Raw genomic sequence first — 14,426 nt, forward strand, 5'->3', positions numbered from 1 at the left:
AGGTTGAAAAAGTCTTTTTTCTCTTACTTTTAAACTTCTTATTCTATTTTTTTCATCTCTATGTTTGATACCAAACAAACTGGATTCTCTTCACTAGCTATAGGTTAAAGAAATGATCTAGTCAATTAACAATATGGAATCTAATTATTTTGAACCTATCAAAACCTCATTATCCTGTGTAATAAAAATGGTAAAAATATTGTGTATATTATCTTTGCTGGTCAAGTAGAGAATAGAATTCCCTTTAGACCAATGAAGGAATTCTATTTATTTGTCATACAAATTATTTTTTTACTTTATCCATTAAAAATCTTTATTCTTTATTTCAATAAAAGTGCATGGCAGACTTTTTAGAAAAGAATAGCAAGATAAATCTAGCAATTCCATAACAGAAAGATCACCGGAAAAAAAGTGTAGATAGATATATTTTTATAAAGATGAAGAACTTCCGCAATAACTTTTATTTTTGCTTACAAGACTCAGCTGGCTTGTGGACGGAAAAAGCTAGCTTGAAGTGGAAAAAGCTAATTTATCATCTGTTACCTTTACCTTAAATCAAGCAGAGCCACATGACATCAAATCTCCTATCCGCCCACATGGATCTCAGTTCATGGATAAGATAACAAACTCTCACCAAAGTTCTCTATCACTTCCTTTTCCTTGGAGCCACAAGCTGTGTGCTGTCTCTCTCTAATTACAAAGTTCTAGTACTCACTGCTGATCTTAAATTCACATTTCAGAAGTTCCGGCAACTGATACTCAGAGTTTGGAAAAAATGTTTACAGGAAACAAAGAAAGTGGCCAATAATTATATTTCCCTTTGCTTTTTTTCCCCCCTCACTTTCTGTAGAGTAAAAGCCTCACAACTATAAAAGACATTAGTGAAAAATTAGGACGATTTGAATATGGGCTGTTTTAGATAATATCCCTTTAATTATTTATGTCTGTAATTTCTATCCACAATATTTTGTAGCTTGAGATGCCATTTTTGTTGGAATTATTTTTAAATATCTAATAATCTAAAATGTGTCATTTTAAAATTTTGTTTTCAATTTGATTCTAGTGCCTAGAAATATAATTTACTTTTTGTATTGACTTTATTTAGTGACTTTGCTGAATTGATGTATTAATTCTATTAGTTTCTAGATATTAAAAAAGTAGATATCTAATCATTTTACATGTGAATAATGACAGCTATATTTCCTCCTTTCTGCTGCTTATACTATTTGTCCTATTCTTAACTTACAGCATTGGTGCAGTCCTCTAGTATAATGTTGTATGGAAGTATTGATAAATTAACAACATTCTTGGTTTATTTCTGAACTTGGGTGAAAGTGTTCAATAATCCACTGTAAAATATGGCATTTGATGTGGCTTTTGGTATAGGTAAAACATTATCAGTTTAAAGTGATTCCTCTGTCCTCATTTTACTGATATTTTTATCATGAGTTAATGTTTTATAACTCCTACAAATCAACAGGAAAAAGAGGTACAACCACTAAAAAAAAAAAAAAAAAAAAAAAAGTCGCCAAGACTCAAATACAAATTCACAAAAGAGCATTTCTAATGGCCAGTATCAACTTCAGTTATGGAAAAGTTATCAACATCATTAATGGAGAGGAAAAAGTAAATAAGACCAAAAGACCAACATGATATGAATTTACACACACAAGAGAAGGGCTAAAATTGGAAAAAATGTGGACCAGCTGGAACTGTGGTACACTGCTTATGGGAACTTAAATTGCCATAACCATTTTTTTCTGTCAATATCTCTAAAAGATAATAATATAAAGAGTTTATGTTGAAACTTCTCTACTCCTAGGTATATAACCATTAATAATGAATGCACACATTAATACAATTATAGCAGCTTTATTCATAATTTTCATCTATCCTACCACAGATACATTAAATTATAGTATAGGTATACTGTGAGACCCCTGAAGTGGGGTTCAGAGTTTGGATCATAAACCAAAATCACAAGAGGCAAATAGGGTTATTTAGCTCCAAATTGACACTGGTCAGAGAGCATAGTATTATACATATCAGGAAAATCATATATAATTTGGACACCCAGATGCATTTCCCTATGTGCCCAGGTACTGTGTACAGGATAAGTTTTGGATATAAGATTAACCCAAAGCTGAAATGTGTATATGTCACAGCAGCATAAGAAACCTACCAGGTACAAGTAGCCTCAACTTAAATACCTTGTTACCACATAATTTTAAGTGACTAGCTCCCTTTTCTTCATGTGGCCTTAGTCCACAGGTTGTAAGTCACATAAGGCTTTATGTCCAAGGCTGCCAGCCAAGGACAAAGCCTAGAGGACATTCTTTAAGTAATACTTAGCACATACCAAGCCCTGCAAAACCATCACCTGTTTTTAGAGTTGATATTTCAAAATGTTTGAATAAGGGGAAAATCTTTAATCTAGGTGAAGTATTAAGACCAACTGCTGATCCTTTCCCTCAAGGCCACAATTTAGCCTTTGTTAACACATCCTTGCCACATAAATCCTGGGTATGACAAAAATTTCTATAATAGAAATTTTATGTGTGTGCATGCATACACACATATATAATTCTGTTACATTATTTTTTAAAAACTTAAAATTTACTAAGACACCAATAAGTAGCATGATAAGAATCATCTGATAACATGTGGAAACATTAAAAACATGAAACAAAGCAAAACAAAGCAAAAAAGTTAATCATAATTTCACATTATTATTATTGCCACAAGCTACAGGGATTTACCATTCTTCTTTTCCTTCCTAAACCTAGTCTCCCTCTATTCTACCTTTTGAGATTATTCTTGGAAAAAAAATCAGTTATTTTTATTTTCATAATTCTTTCAAAAAAGAGAGAAAAAGTATAACCAGGAAGGATAAGCAATATGGGAAAGTTATGAGGATTTCATAATCCTTCAAATTTCTTGCAACGATTTTTACTAGTTCAGGGATCACATCTCTTATCAACTCTGTCCCCACTCCTGAGTCTCCTCAAAGAATTCTTGATAATACCTCACTAATGACTCATAATATGCTTTTCACACTAAATAAGGAATTGGCCCCAGAATCTCACTAAACTTAGTGGTCCCATCATGGATTTTCTTCTCCACGCTGCTTCTATTCCAGAGTTCAAATCCCTGCTTTATATTCTGATTCTTTCTCCCAAGCAAGCACAATGTTTATAAATATTTCCAGCTGAAATATATTTTATTTAATTATTCATTCATTATAGGTATGCGTGCATGGAAATTATAGGTCATTAATGAAGTGATGAAATAATGAGAAGACTTCGTTCAGATGTATCATCTTCTTGTGGATGGATTTTTTCAATGACGTGAGTCTTTAGGGTACCATTCTTGAGTCCCTACTGAGTCCTTTGGGATCCAATTATTTGGGTCCATAGGGTCACATTCTGTCACGCAGCAACGAGTTGTAGGTCTTGCACAGTATGAAATCCTAAATTCACTATCATCACATTGATTTTTACATCGACCTCCAATCGCTGTACATGCCTTCCACCTACTAAAGGTGATATGGTGCCCCTCACTTCTGGCTGAAAGAAGGCAAGAACAGCTGGAATTAGTAATCTAGGTGGGAACTCCCAAGATTTAAAAGAAGACACGGAAGTAATCACAGACAACAGAGGAGAAATAAAGGAAATGGATATTTGCTTTAATTATTTTGTCCATATCAGAGAAAATCAAGGAAACCAACAAGTATACAATTCCTAAACCTCTACAGTTCCTAAACTGTAGAGGTTTAGGACCTGTACCTAAACCTCTATACCTGTTTAGGTATACCTGTTTAGGAACCTCTATACCTGTAGAGGTTCCATTCCTATGCATTTTAAATAATTTTGTAGTGACTCAATAAGGGATTTCTGAAGGGTTTGCAATGTATTAATCTTCCTCTGTCTGTCTTGCACATTGACTAGAACCATTGGATATGAGTGGGACGATCTCCATCCTCTCATTTATTATTCATTCTTAGTACTGTTCTGTGGTAAATGTTCTCTTCCTTTTTAAGATTCCATTGTTCTTTTTAACCTGACTTGAGCAGTTCTAAAATATTGAAAGATACAATTTTATTTTCCTTAAATATCTCATCTCCTCTTGGATTTGCACCCTAAAGCCAAGCACAAGAGAAGTTTTGCTAAAAAAATAGACACTTTGGGGTGATTAGAATACGGAGAGAGTAAATAACCACAAGCTGTGGACCTAGTGAACATTTCAGCAAGGCTCATCATTTTCTAGTTCTACTTTGCCATTTTTCTCTCTCATCCTGAAGTTTCCAATGCTATAGAAAATTTTTAAAAATGTCTCTAATCTCACTTTACACCATAATTTCTTCGACTTTGTAACTTCCACAAGTATAAGGAATAATGTATGTATCTAGATAGAAGGTCTCTCTGTCACTAACAGAAGTTCTGATCTGTAGTTGCAGATATTCATTTATTCTCTGTATCTCCACACATACATGGCATATATCACTGGAGAGCTAGGTTTTGAATCTATATAATAATTTTTAAATTAATTAAAAAGTTTAATAAAAATTCTGGAGGAGACTGTCTTAGGAAGTACATAGCTACCATTACTCGACTAATATAAGCATGCATTGCTGGACATATTTCAGAAGGTGGATAAAAATGAGCAAGTCCTTATCACTGATGTCTATAAGTACGCTTTCATCTCAAAAACCTTTTTATTCTGTAATTAACCATTTTCGTGTCCATCTTTTTAAATAAAATATATATATATCATTTTATATAAAGTAGTAATATTACCCACAAATTTTGCAGCAAGAATTTAAAATAACTGAGGATTTTGAGACTACACTATCAGAGGATATTCCTTTTAACATACTCTGGATTTGCAGTGATGTGTACTCAGTCATCTAGGAGCCAGCACTTTATGCAGTTATCTTTGCTAATAATTGTATTTTATTTGCAAATAGTAATAGTAATATGAATAATGGTAATAATAATATTTCAAGCCCATATTTACCCTGAGATATGAAAGGTACATTTCATAATTGGATTAACCTCAGCATAGTTCTGTTCACAAAGCAACATATCACAAGGGGTATTTCCTTCTGAGAGAAGGAACACAAAATATAAATGCAGAGCCTAATGTAGCACTGTAAATGAAATAGCCATGAGATTACTACCTACATCAAGAAACAAGATATTACTAGAAGCTTCACATCCTCACGCCACATCATAACCCCCTCCCTCTTCCCTAAGAGTAATCACTGTCTTGAATTAAACACTAACTTTCTTACTTTGCTTTGTATTAATATTTGTATACCTCAATTATGCATTTTTTATGCCTGCTTTTGAACATGTATACACATAAAAATATGTATAAATCTAGATATACACACAAATATATATATAATATACACATACAAATAAATGTGTACACATGTGTATACAATCAGGTGTCACTTAGGGACAGGGATGTGTTTTGAGAAATGTGCCATTAGGTGATTCTGTCCTTGTGCAAACACCATAAACTGTACTTACACAAATCTAGATGGTACAGCCTATCACATACCTAGGCTGTAAGGTATGTATAGCCTATTACTCCTGATCTACAAAATGGCACCTGTTATAGGACTGAATACTTTAGGCAACTGTAACATAATGGTAAGTATTTATGTATCTAAACATAGACTGAAACACTGTTTTGCAGCACATGACTGTTTGTACTGATAGTCCCCGAATTACAATAATTTGACTCAATTTTTCATCCTCAGAATGGTGCAAAAAAGACATACGTTCAGTGGATACAATACTATAAGTAGTCATACAACAATTCTGTTTTATGCTTTTAGTACATTATCAAACACATTCCATGATATATTCAATAATTTATTATAAAACACTCTTTATGTTAGATGATTTTGCCCAATTGTAGGCTAATGTAAGTATTCTGAGCATGTTTAAGCTAGGGTAAGCTAAGCTATGATGTTCTGCCAGTTAGGGTGTATTAAATCCACTTTCAACTGATGATATTTTCAACTCAAAATGTCTTTATCAAGACATAATTCCATCATAAATTGAGGAGCACTGTGTGTGTGTATGTGTGTGTATGTGTGTGTGTGTGTGTATCCTAGAGAGAATCATACAGTTTGTTTGTTTCTGGATTTTTAAATTTATATTCATATAATTGAACTTTGTGGTTGGATGTAGTTTGCAGTACTGATTTTCATTAATACATAGCATTCACTTTATCTAATAAACTTTAGATAATCATATAGGTTATTTGCTACAGGGAGAATTTGGCTGCTCTTAACATTCTTGTACTGTTTCTTGAAGCATATTTAATAATCTTCTGTTGGATAGATTTCAAATTTTGAATGTTCTGTTGAATGTATGGTGGTAGTTTATCATGGCTTAAATTAGCATTTTCTTGATTGCAAGTGAGGATGAGCACTTTAAAGAGGTTGTTTATTCACTCTTTCAAGTGGCTTAGGTCTTTTTTCATATTTCTGCTGAATTACCTAGCATTTTCTTATTTATTTATTAGAATTTTAAAATATATTCTAGATTTAAGCCCTTTGCTAGTTATATATGTAGCAATGTTTGTATTCTACTCTATGACTCTACTAAGCTAATATACAAGAACTGAAGGAAATTTTGCCATTGAAGTGATTGGTAAAGTGGTGTAATGGACAAGAGGGAAGAACCTTTAAAGGCTATGGGTCCTAAAACATAGGTTTGGAATAAAGGTGAGCCTAGGGTTACATGAGCTGGCCAGGTACTGAGTGAACCTGGAGCCTGTATCCACCGAGGCTGGCCTCGGGGCTGAGTCCACAGGTCCTTACCTGATGACTATGGCTGTGGAGCTCACCTTGTTCTTGGACAAGCCTGAAACCTGGGGGTCAGCTTGGTGTTGGGGGGATCCAGAGCCCAGGAACACTGGGGACAGCCTAGCTCTAGAGAAACTCTGGAAACCGAGTGTGATTGTTGGGCCTAGCCTGAGTCTGTGGGGCTTGAACTAGCACTAGGGCTACTGGGCAGGCCTGGAGGGGCAGTGAGCTGAGACTTGATAGGCTGGCCTAGAGCCAGAGGCTGTCAGATCTGGCCTGGTGCCAGAGCAGACTTGGAAGCTCAGTCTTCAGGTACTGGTCTGAAGTCTGAGGCCATGGGGGCCTGCTCGGTGCTCGGTTCTACTTAGAAAGGGCATCCAGTGTTGGGTCCAAGGCTAAGTTCTACGGTCATTTCCCTCTCTTTCCTTCACAGGGAGGGTATCTGTCTCCAGGCTGTGCTATCTAGGCTTGAGAGAGAGGTCCATGAGCAATGTGACACTATCTTTCCTACCCTCTTTAATGTGTCTTTTCTTATTTCTGTAATCTACCCAAGTGCTGTAATCTCTCACCTGGTTTCCTTAGCTCTTGTGAAGGCATTTTTGTGCATGGATAATTGTTCAAATTAATGATTCTGTAAAGGAAGGAGCACTGAAAAGTCCCATTCCAACATCATGCTGACATCCAGTGAAACTTAGTCAAAAAGAATTCTTTTAAAACGAAGTTCCCAGTCCCTTATCTAGACTTTTGTTGCTCAATTGCCTTTTTGAGTTATCTTAATTAAACTGAGCTTTCAAATAAACAGAACACCTTTATCATTCTTTTCATATAACAATATACTTTTATATCCAAAAGTATCAGTATTTTGAACAGTAGTGATTGATAAAAATAGTTTTGTCTTGGCCGGGCTTGGTGGCTCACACCTGTAATCCCAGCATTTTGGGAGGCCGAGGCGGGTAGATCACCTGAGGTCAGGAGTTCGCTACCAGCCTAGCCAACATGGTGAAATCCTGTCTCTACTAAAAATACAAAAAATTAGCCAGGCGTGGTGGTGGGAGCCTGTAATCCCAGCTACTCCGAAGGCTGAAGCAGGAGAATTGCTTGAACCCGAGAGACGGTGGTTGCAGTGAGGCAAGATAGCGTCATTGCACTCCAGCCTGGGCAACAAGAGTGAAACTCCGTCTCAAAAAAAAAAAAAAAAAAAATTTCCAGCTGTTGAGTAGGAGGGAAACTGAGACAACAGTGTAACTCCTAAGCACAATTGCGTTACAACATTTAAAAAAGTAATAATGTTGCTTAGAACAATGGTTAGAAAACCTTTCTTCATGGAAATGATAAAAGGGCATTTGTCTAGCCAGCATTTTATCAAAAAAATCAGCCTCTACAACCTTAAAATAAGATTTCTTTCTTGTTTTAAATATGAAATTCAGTCTTCATAAAGCTATGAGGTGAAAGACAAGAACATATAAGTAAACAGGGACTGAGGTAGAGAATATACTCAGAATATTTACTTCATTTCAGTCGAAAAGTATTGATTAAAATGTGCAAGACACAATTCTACTTATTTTATTTTACCTGTGCTGATTTTCTCTGTCCCATGTCAGGCCTTTTCAGATATTGTGGAAGATGTATTTGTCTTTGAGTACATTTTTTCAAGCTTCAGTCTACATATGGTTGTCAATAATTTCATAGGAGTGCTAAGAGGTTGGTAAGAGCTCCTGTAAAGTGAAAAAATTACTTTAAAAGTAGAAGGAAAAATATTTTCAGAAATAAGGACACAAATGTAGTTGCCTCTATTTAATGGTCTTATATATTATAAAAGGTTTTACAAAATGATAAACATATAGTACACATGTTTAAAAATCCAGTTAAATGAATAAATGACTTGGCTATTAATAAGTTCACCTTGGATGGCTATGGTTAGGAAAAATAAATCAATACAGGCAAAAGGCAGAATGCTAGCTATTAAAATCATTATTATGAAGAAAACCTATCAGTGTTTATTGAAATCTGTATAACTCTTTGTATCTCAGAAAAGTTCTAAATATAGAGGGAATTCTGATGAGCACACTTTAATTAATTTTTATAAAGAAGAAAAATTATTATCTGATTTAAATTAACTCCCTTGTTGGTTTACATTATTAATTGAAGTTCACCTCCTTGTCCACTTTTGGTGAGAAATTATTAGCTAAAAAGCTATTTATGTTTAAATGTTAGGGCAGAATAGCAGTAAAAGAATGAGTTACTACAGATTTATTTTAAGGTTACCTCCTCTGATCTCAATACTGACAGATATCTTGATAATCAGAGAAAGCAGCAAGATAAAGAAAAAGGAGAATTTAACTGGAAGTGAGCAGTGGACAAGTGCAGCTTGTCTTAATTGTTAATAAAATACAACCTGAAACTTTTAGCAAGACATTGTATCTGATTAACCTCTGCTATAAATATCACTGTGGGGATCAATGATTTCCAAGCATAATTCATAACTTTCCCAGTTTTTTCTAATCTATTAATAGATCAAATTCAGTTAAATTTGAGTGTTGAATAAATACATATTTCATGGATCTGTGAAATCAATGTAGCATTATTTTATTCTAATCATTTACATATATGCATATATATGATGTATATTTTCATGTAATTAAGGTGAATTACAGCCTTTTCTAGGATGTTGTGCTTGAAAAATTATTCAAATATTTTTACCTGAGAACTGTGAATAAATGTAATGTAACATGATGATGGTATTAATAAAATGATTTTATAATGTCAATTCTACTTTAAATATCCCAGCTCCTCGACTTTAATGCTGACCCCTTGACCCCTCTAGCAATAATATTCATATTACCTGGTGGAATAAGGACTCCAAAGAAAAGCAAAATACAGAAAAAGAGAAGGATCTTCATTGTAAATGATTTCTTGATATAAAACAATGTATAGATCATCTGTCTGACTCAGCTGTTGTTGAAACAAGAAAAAAAAAACCCTTACATTTAAAGAATTCTTCTGCATAGTTTTGACTACTGAAGCTTATTAAGAGTGAGAACATTTCTATGCTTGGTGAATAGTGCCATATTCAAAGAGATAGTGACTAGAAAAAGCTGCATTGTCACACAAAAGTTACATCTGCTGATTTCTCTTGCAGTCAGTTTCTTTAAGAAACTTTAACAGTTACAAGAATATGGGTATAAATTGCTAAGTGACCAAGATCCGAAATAGTCCTGCAGCAATTCACTTGATACCCCAGGAGTACTAGTTTTATATAATTCCATTCACTGTTTTGATGGCCCCAGTATTAACAATGAATCTCAATGTAACAAGAAATCCAAACCATAGAACTTTAGACTGAAATTATCATATAGAATATTTAATTTTACATATAAAAATGTTGAGATCCAGATTTGTCAGGTAATTTTATAATCCATACCTTCTTGACTTAAATTATGTATGAACATAAATCATGACAGTATTCTGGTGTTTATGGATATTATCCTATCGAGCTTAGCTGTACCACAAAGAAAGGTCTGTCCCCTCAAGTAGGATTTGTGAATGTCAATGCAAAAACATTCAATGTTATAAACCTAGAATGCATTTCTCTGTTTGTTTGTCGTTATTTTCTATGTAGTGAGAAGTTATTTCTGAGTTAATTTGTAAGTTTTCCAAAGTCGACTATAGCAGATACATGATAAAGAGTTGATATTGTTCCCCAGACCCCATAAGGAATAATGATCCATTGAATCTCTCCTACTATACTCATAGAGAGCACTAAGAATCTGGGTGTAAAGAAGCCCCAGTTAATATTAGTTGTCCTTATTTTACATTTATGAGAACGTTATTTACAAAGGTGTTGCAACTGAAACATGTACAAATAATCAGAATTGTGGCAAGGCTTCCTGGGCAAAGTGATGAAGAGATATGATCAATAATTTTTCCCTTCTACAACCAAATTCTTCACTGATAAAATATGATTTAAAAGTAAAGGACTTGACTAGGTGCAGTGACTCATGCCTGTAGTCTCAGCACTTTTGGGGGCCGAGACAGACAGAGCGCTTGAGCTCCAGAGTTCAAGACCAGTCTGGGCAACACGGTGAAACCCCATCTCTACAAAAATACAAAAATTACCCAGGAGTGGTGACACACGCCTGTAGTCTCAGCTACACTGGGATGCTGTGGTGGGCAGATCTCCTGAGCTCTGGGAGGTCGAGGCTGTAGTGAGCCATGATCATGCCGCTGTACTCCAGCCTGGGTGACAGAGTGAGACACTGTCTCAAAAAAAAAAAAAAAAAAAAAGCTAAGAATTTATACTAAAAGCTAAGGACTTAACAGGGGTTCACTGAATAGAGGATTTAACTATCATTTGACATAGTATAAGATTATTTAAACCCATCCCTATGTAAGATTAATGGAACAGATATTAATCAAACACCTACCATGTGCCTGTTACTTTTCTAGTTGCTGTGGTACAGCTTTGAAAAAGATAGGGCATTTGATTGTTGTAGATGAGACAAAGTTCTAATTGGGCACTGAAACCAAAACCCAAATTTCATTAGAAATAATTTATGTATTATTATGCTTTCTGTGTTATCAGAACTTCTGTGAATAAACACCAAGAAAGAAGAGCAAAGAAGATAAATGTCTCATTGATTTTTAATTTTAGCTCTTTCCAAAGACATGACAAGGGTGCAATATTGCTGCCTTACTGCAAGGACTAAAGTCATTTAGAAATTTTATTTTGAATACTTATTTGTTAAATCCAAAGGGTGAAAAATCAAACAGCAACATGACAGTATTACAGGTGATTCACTTAGGGGATTTTGTGACCCAGGTCTAATCCCATGGAGAATGTGGAAACTGCTCCTTTTTTTGAACAGGTAAACATCAATCCTGTATTATAAATGTCCAACATATTAAACATTCTACAGGATCTACACCACAAAACAAAAATAGAGTATGCCTTTCAACATTTGGTATTTGGACGTTAAGAATACATACAATTTAAATTGCTTTTTTTGAATATATTAAGAATTTTAAATCACAAACAATAGAATTATGCAGGAATACTTGGATTCACTGATCTCATGGCCACCTCCTAGTCACTGTAGATGTTTAGAAAACAGATAAATAAAACATTTTCACTGCCTTAAGAAACTCAAATTATTTTTGAAAAGACATGCAAATAAATATATGACAAATGAATAAAATAAATGCTACGAGTGTTTTATGACAATAGTTCTCATGTGTTTTCTGAGTATAGTATTTGTTTTTAACTGAAGCACAGATAAATCTCAATACATTTGAAGCTTGCATATTATAAGGTTTCTGAACCAAAATTTTGTTGATATAATAAGAAACTTTGTCCTGAGGAAACTAAAGCTAACACTAGTATGCTGAAGAAAATATTTTATCCTTCTTTATTTTCCCTTTACAGTCTAATTCTACATTTAGTTACACAATTAGTGAGTGACTTGCATTCTACAAAATTTAGGTTTATCAAAAACCTCATCACCCTGGATAATAAAGACACACAAATTATACTTACCCTCTGCTGGTCAAGGAATAAGAAGAGTAACTCCCATTGGACCACTGAGGGTGCCTCTGCATGAACAAAATGTCCCCAGCTAAGTTGTTAAGCTGTTTTTTGTTCCTAATAAATTGTTATTTTTCACTGCCTAAGAAAAAAACTTTCAATTTTCCTAAATATTTTAGAGGAAAATATATAGAGAAGTTGAGTGCATTTATGCTTATGCTCATATTTAAATGTCTTCTTTGTTAACTACATAGCCATTTTGCTTCCTTGTCATTTATCACCTAAATATTGGTAAGATAACTGCTTGAAAAGATATATCTAGACAATCATCAAATACCCCTTTTCATTTTTAACCTAATTTTAGTGATCACTGTGAAGAGCATCAGCTCCATAGAATATAAATTCATGAGTCACCAAGTCCTCTTTTCTCTCTGTTTGTTTTGCTCATTCATTGACTGTAACCAGGACTGGAGAGAATTTTAGCAAACCTATATGTTAATTAAGCCTCAATAAGCAGATAGCAATGACATCCCTGCCATCTGTATAGCTTAATTTTTACGTATATATTAAATATAAATTGGTTGCTGTGTAGGCTCATAATTAAGAGATTGATCAAATCTGTTACCCCATTTTCTAACTTTATGTTAAAGTAATGAATATATGGCACCTTTATCACTGCAAAGGCATTCACTTTTAGAGACTATTTTTTAAAAATAACATTTAATTTTGTTTTTTTTGTGATGTAAGCTTTAATGTTTTCATGAGAAATAAGAATAAAACTAAAAATATTCTTTTGGGATAGAGTATTTGAATTCAATAACTATAAAACAGAGAAAAAAAGAAAAAATTTTCACTGTAAATAATTTATTTATCAGGTGTAAAGAACCCTCTGATGATTTTTTTGGTTCAGGTGTTGTTTAAGTAAGGAAACAAAAGAATCCCCTCATTTATAGAATTTCCTTAGTAGTCTTGATATTGAGTCTATATTGGGATGAATAATGCCAAATTCAAGGAACTGATGGTCAGAAAAGAAAAACATGCATGGTGAGAAAAGAAAAAAATGCATTGTCACACAAAATATATCATCTATTTTTTATAAACTCAATGAAATCTTCTTGAAGAGAAACTTTACAGTTACAAGGATGTATGTTTAAATTCTTAAAACCTCAGTTTTAAAATTATGCTATAACAATTTGATCCTTGAGATTTTTTTAAATAAACCTCTCAATGCTGAATCTTGATGTGCAGAGATATCTGAGCCATAACAAATTAATTTGAAATATCGTAAAGAATACTAAGGTTTATAGATGAAGACATTGAAACCCAAAGAGGTTAGGTTATATATTATGTATTATTTATAATTTATTAAAAATAGACTCACCAATAGTTATAACTCTGCCTAGCTAATCTTAGACTATTTTGATAAAAGTTCCTAAAGTAGGGCTTATCACAATTCAGAAATATTTCACTTTTTTAAAACTAGAATCCATGAATTTGATTTTTTTCCTAAATTACTGTTATTTCTAATTTAGTGTGTAAAATTTGCATAAGCTATTGCATATTTATCTTTATTCCTCAGATGCTGGTTGTGAAAACAGAAATTGATTAGTTCTTTTTCACAACACTTCAAGCGTGCCTGGAAAGTACGGAAAAGTAAGATCTTAACTCATGTTTATATGCAGAGTAAGAAGATTAGTAATCACACAATCATAATAATTTTAGAATGTATAAAGATTCCAGGCAGATCCCATCATAACTAGAGTGGTTAAGTAACTATCTAGGAATTGCTTCCCTTCTAAATATTTTTTCCCTGTATAATCTAAGATGAAAATTATACTATTATACTACTTAAATTGAGTGCCAGGAGCTTGATTATGACATGTGTCCTTGCTGGGAAGAAAGGAATGAGAATTTTCTCATCAGTTGACATGAGGAAGAACATTTCAGCCAGTCTCTAGGTAAACTTAATGTACCTGGGCCTGTTCATGGTTCACAGTAATCAACACAGACAATTGAATTTTGTTATGAATAAGAATGATTATCAATTTGGACCACCAGGCCCGCAGGTAAATTCATTAA

The 14,426-nt window shown here is 33.6% G+C and overlaps 1 protein-coding gene across 1 annotated transcript; it reads right to left on the reverse strand.

The window, feature by feature from the left end:
- Positions 1-1,856: 1,856 nt before the first annotated feature.
- Positions 1,857-9,786, reverse strand: DEFB112 (defensin beta 112). Its single transcript, XM_031011846.2, has 2 exons — positions 9,669-9,786; positions 1,857-3,566 (listed from the first exon to the last, which is right to left on the reverse strand). The coding sequence occupies exons 1-2, from the start codon at positions 9,763-9,765 to the stop codon at positions 3,340-3,342; spliced, it is 324 nt and encodes a 107-aa protein (XP_030867706.2). The 5' UTR covers positions 9,766-9,786; the 3' UTR covers positions 1,857-3,339.
- Positions 9,787-14,426: the final 4,640 nt, after the last annotated feature.

Source organism: Gorilla gorilla, chromosome 5, assembly GCF_029281585.2.
Source record: "Gorilla gorilla gorilla isolate KB3781 chromosome 5, NHGRI_mGorGor1-v2.1_pri, whole genome shotgun sequence".
NCBI lineage: Eukaryota > Metazoa > Chordata > Mammalia > Primates > Hominidae > Gorilla > Gorilla gorilla.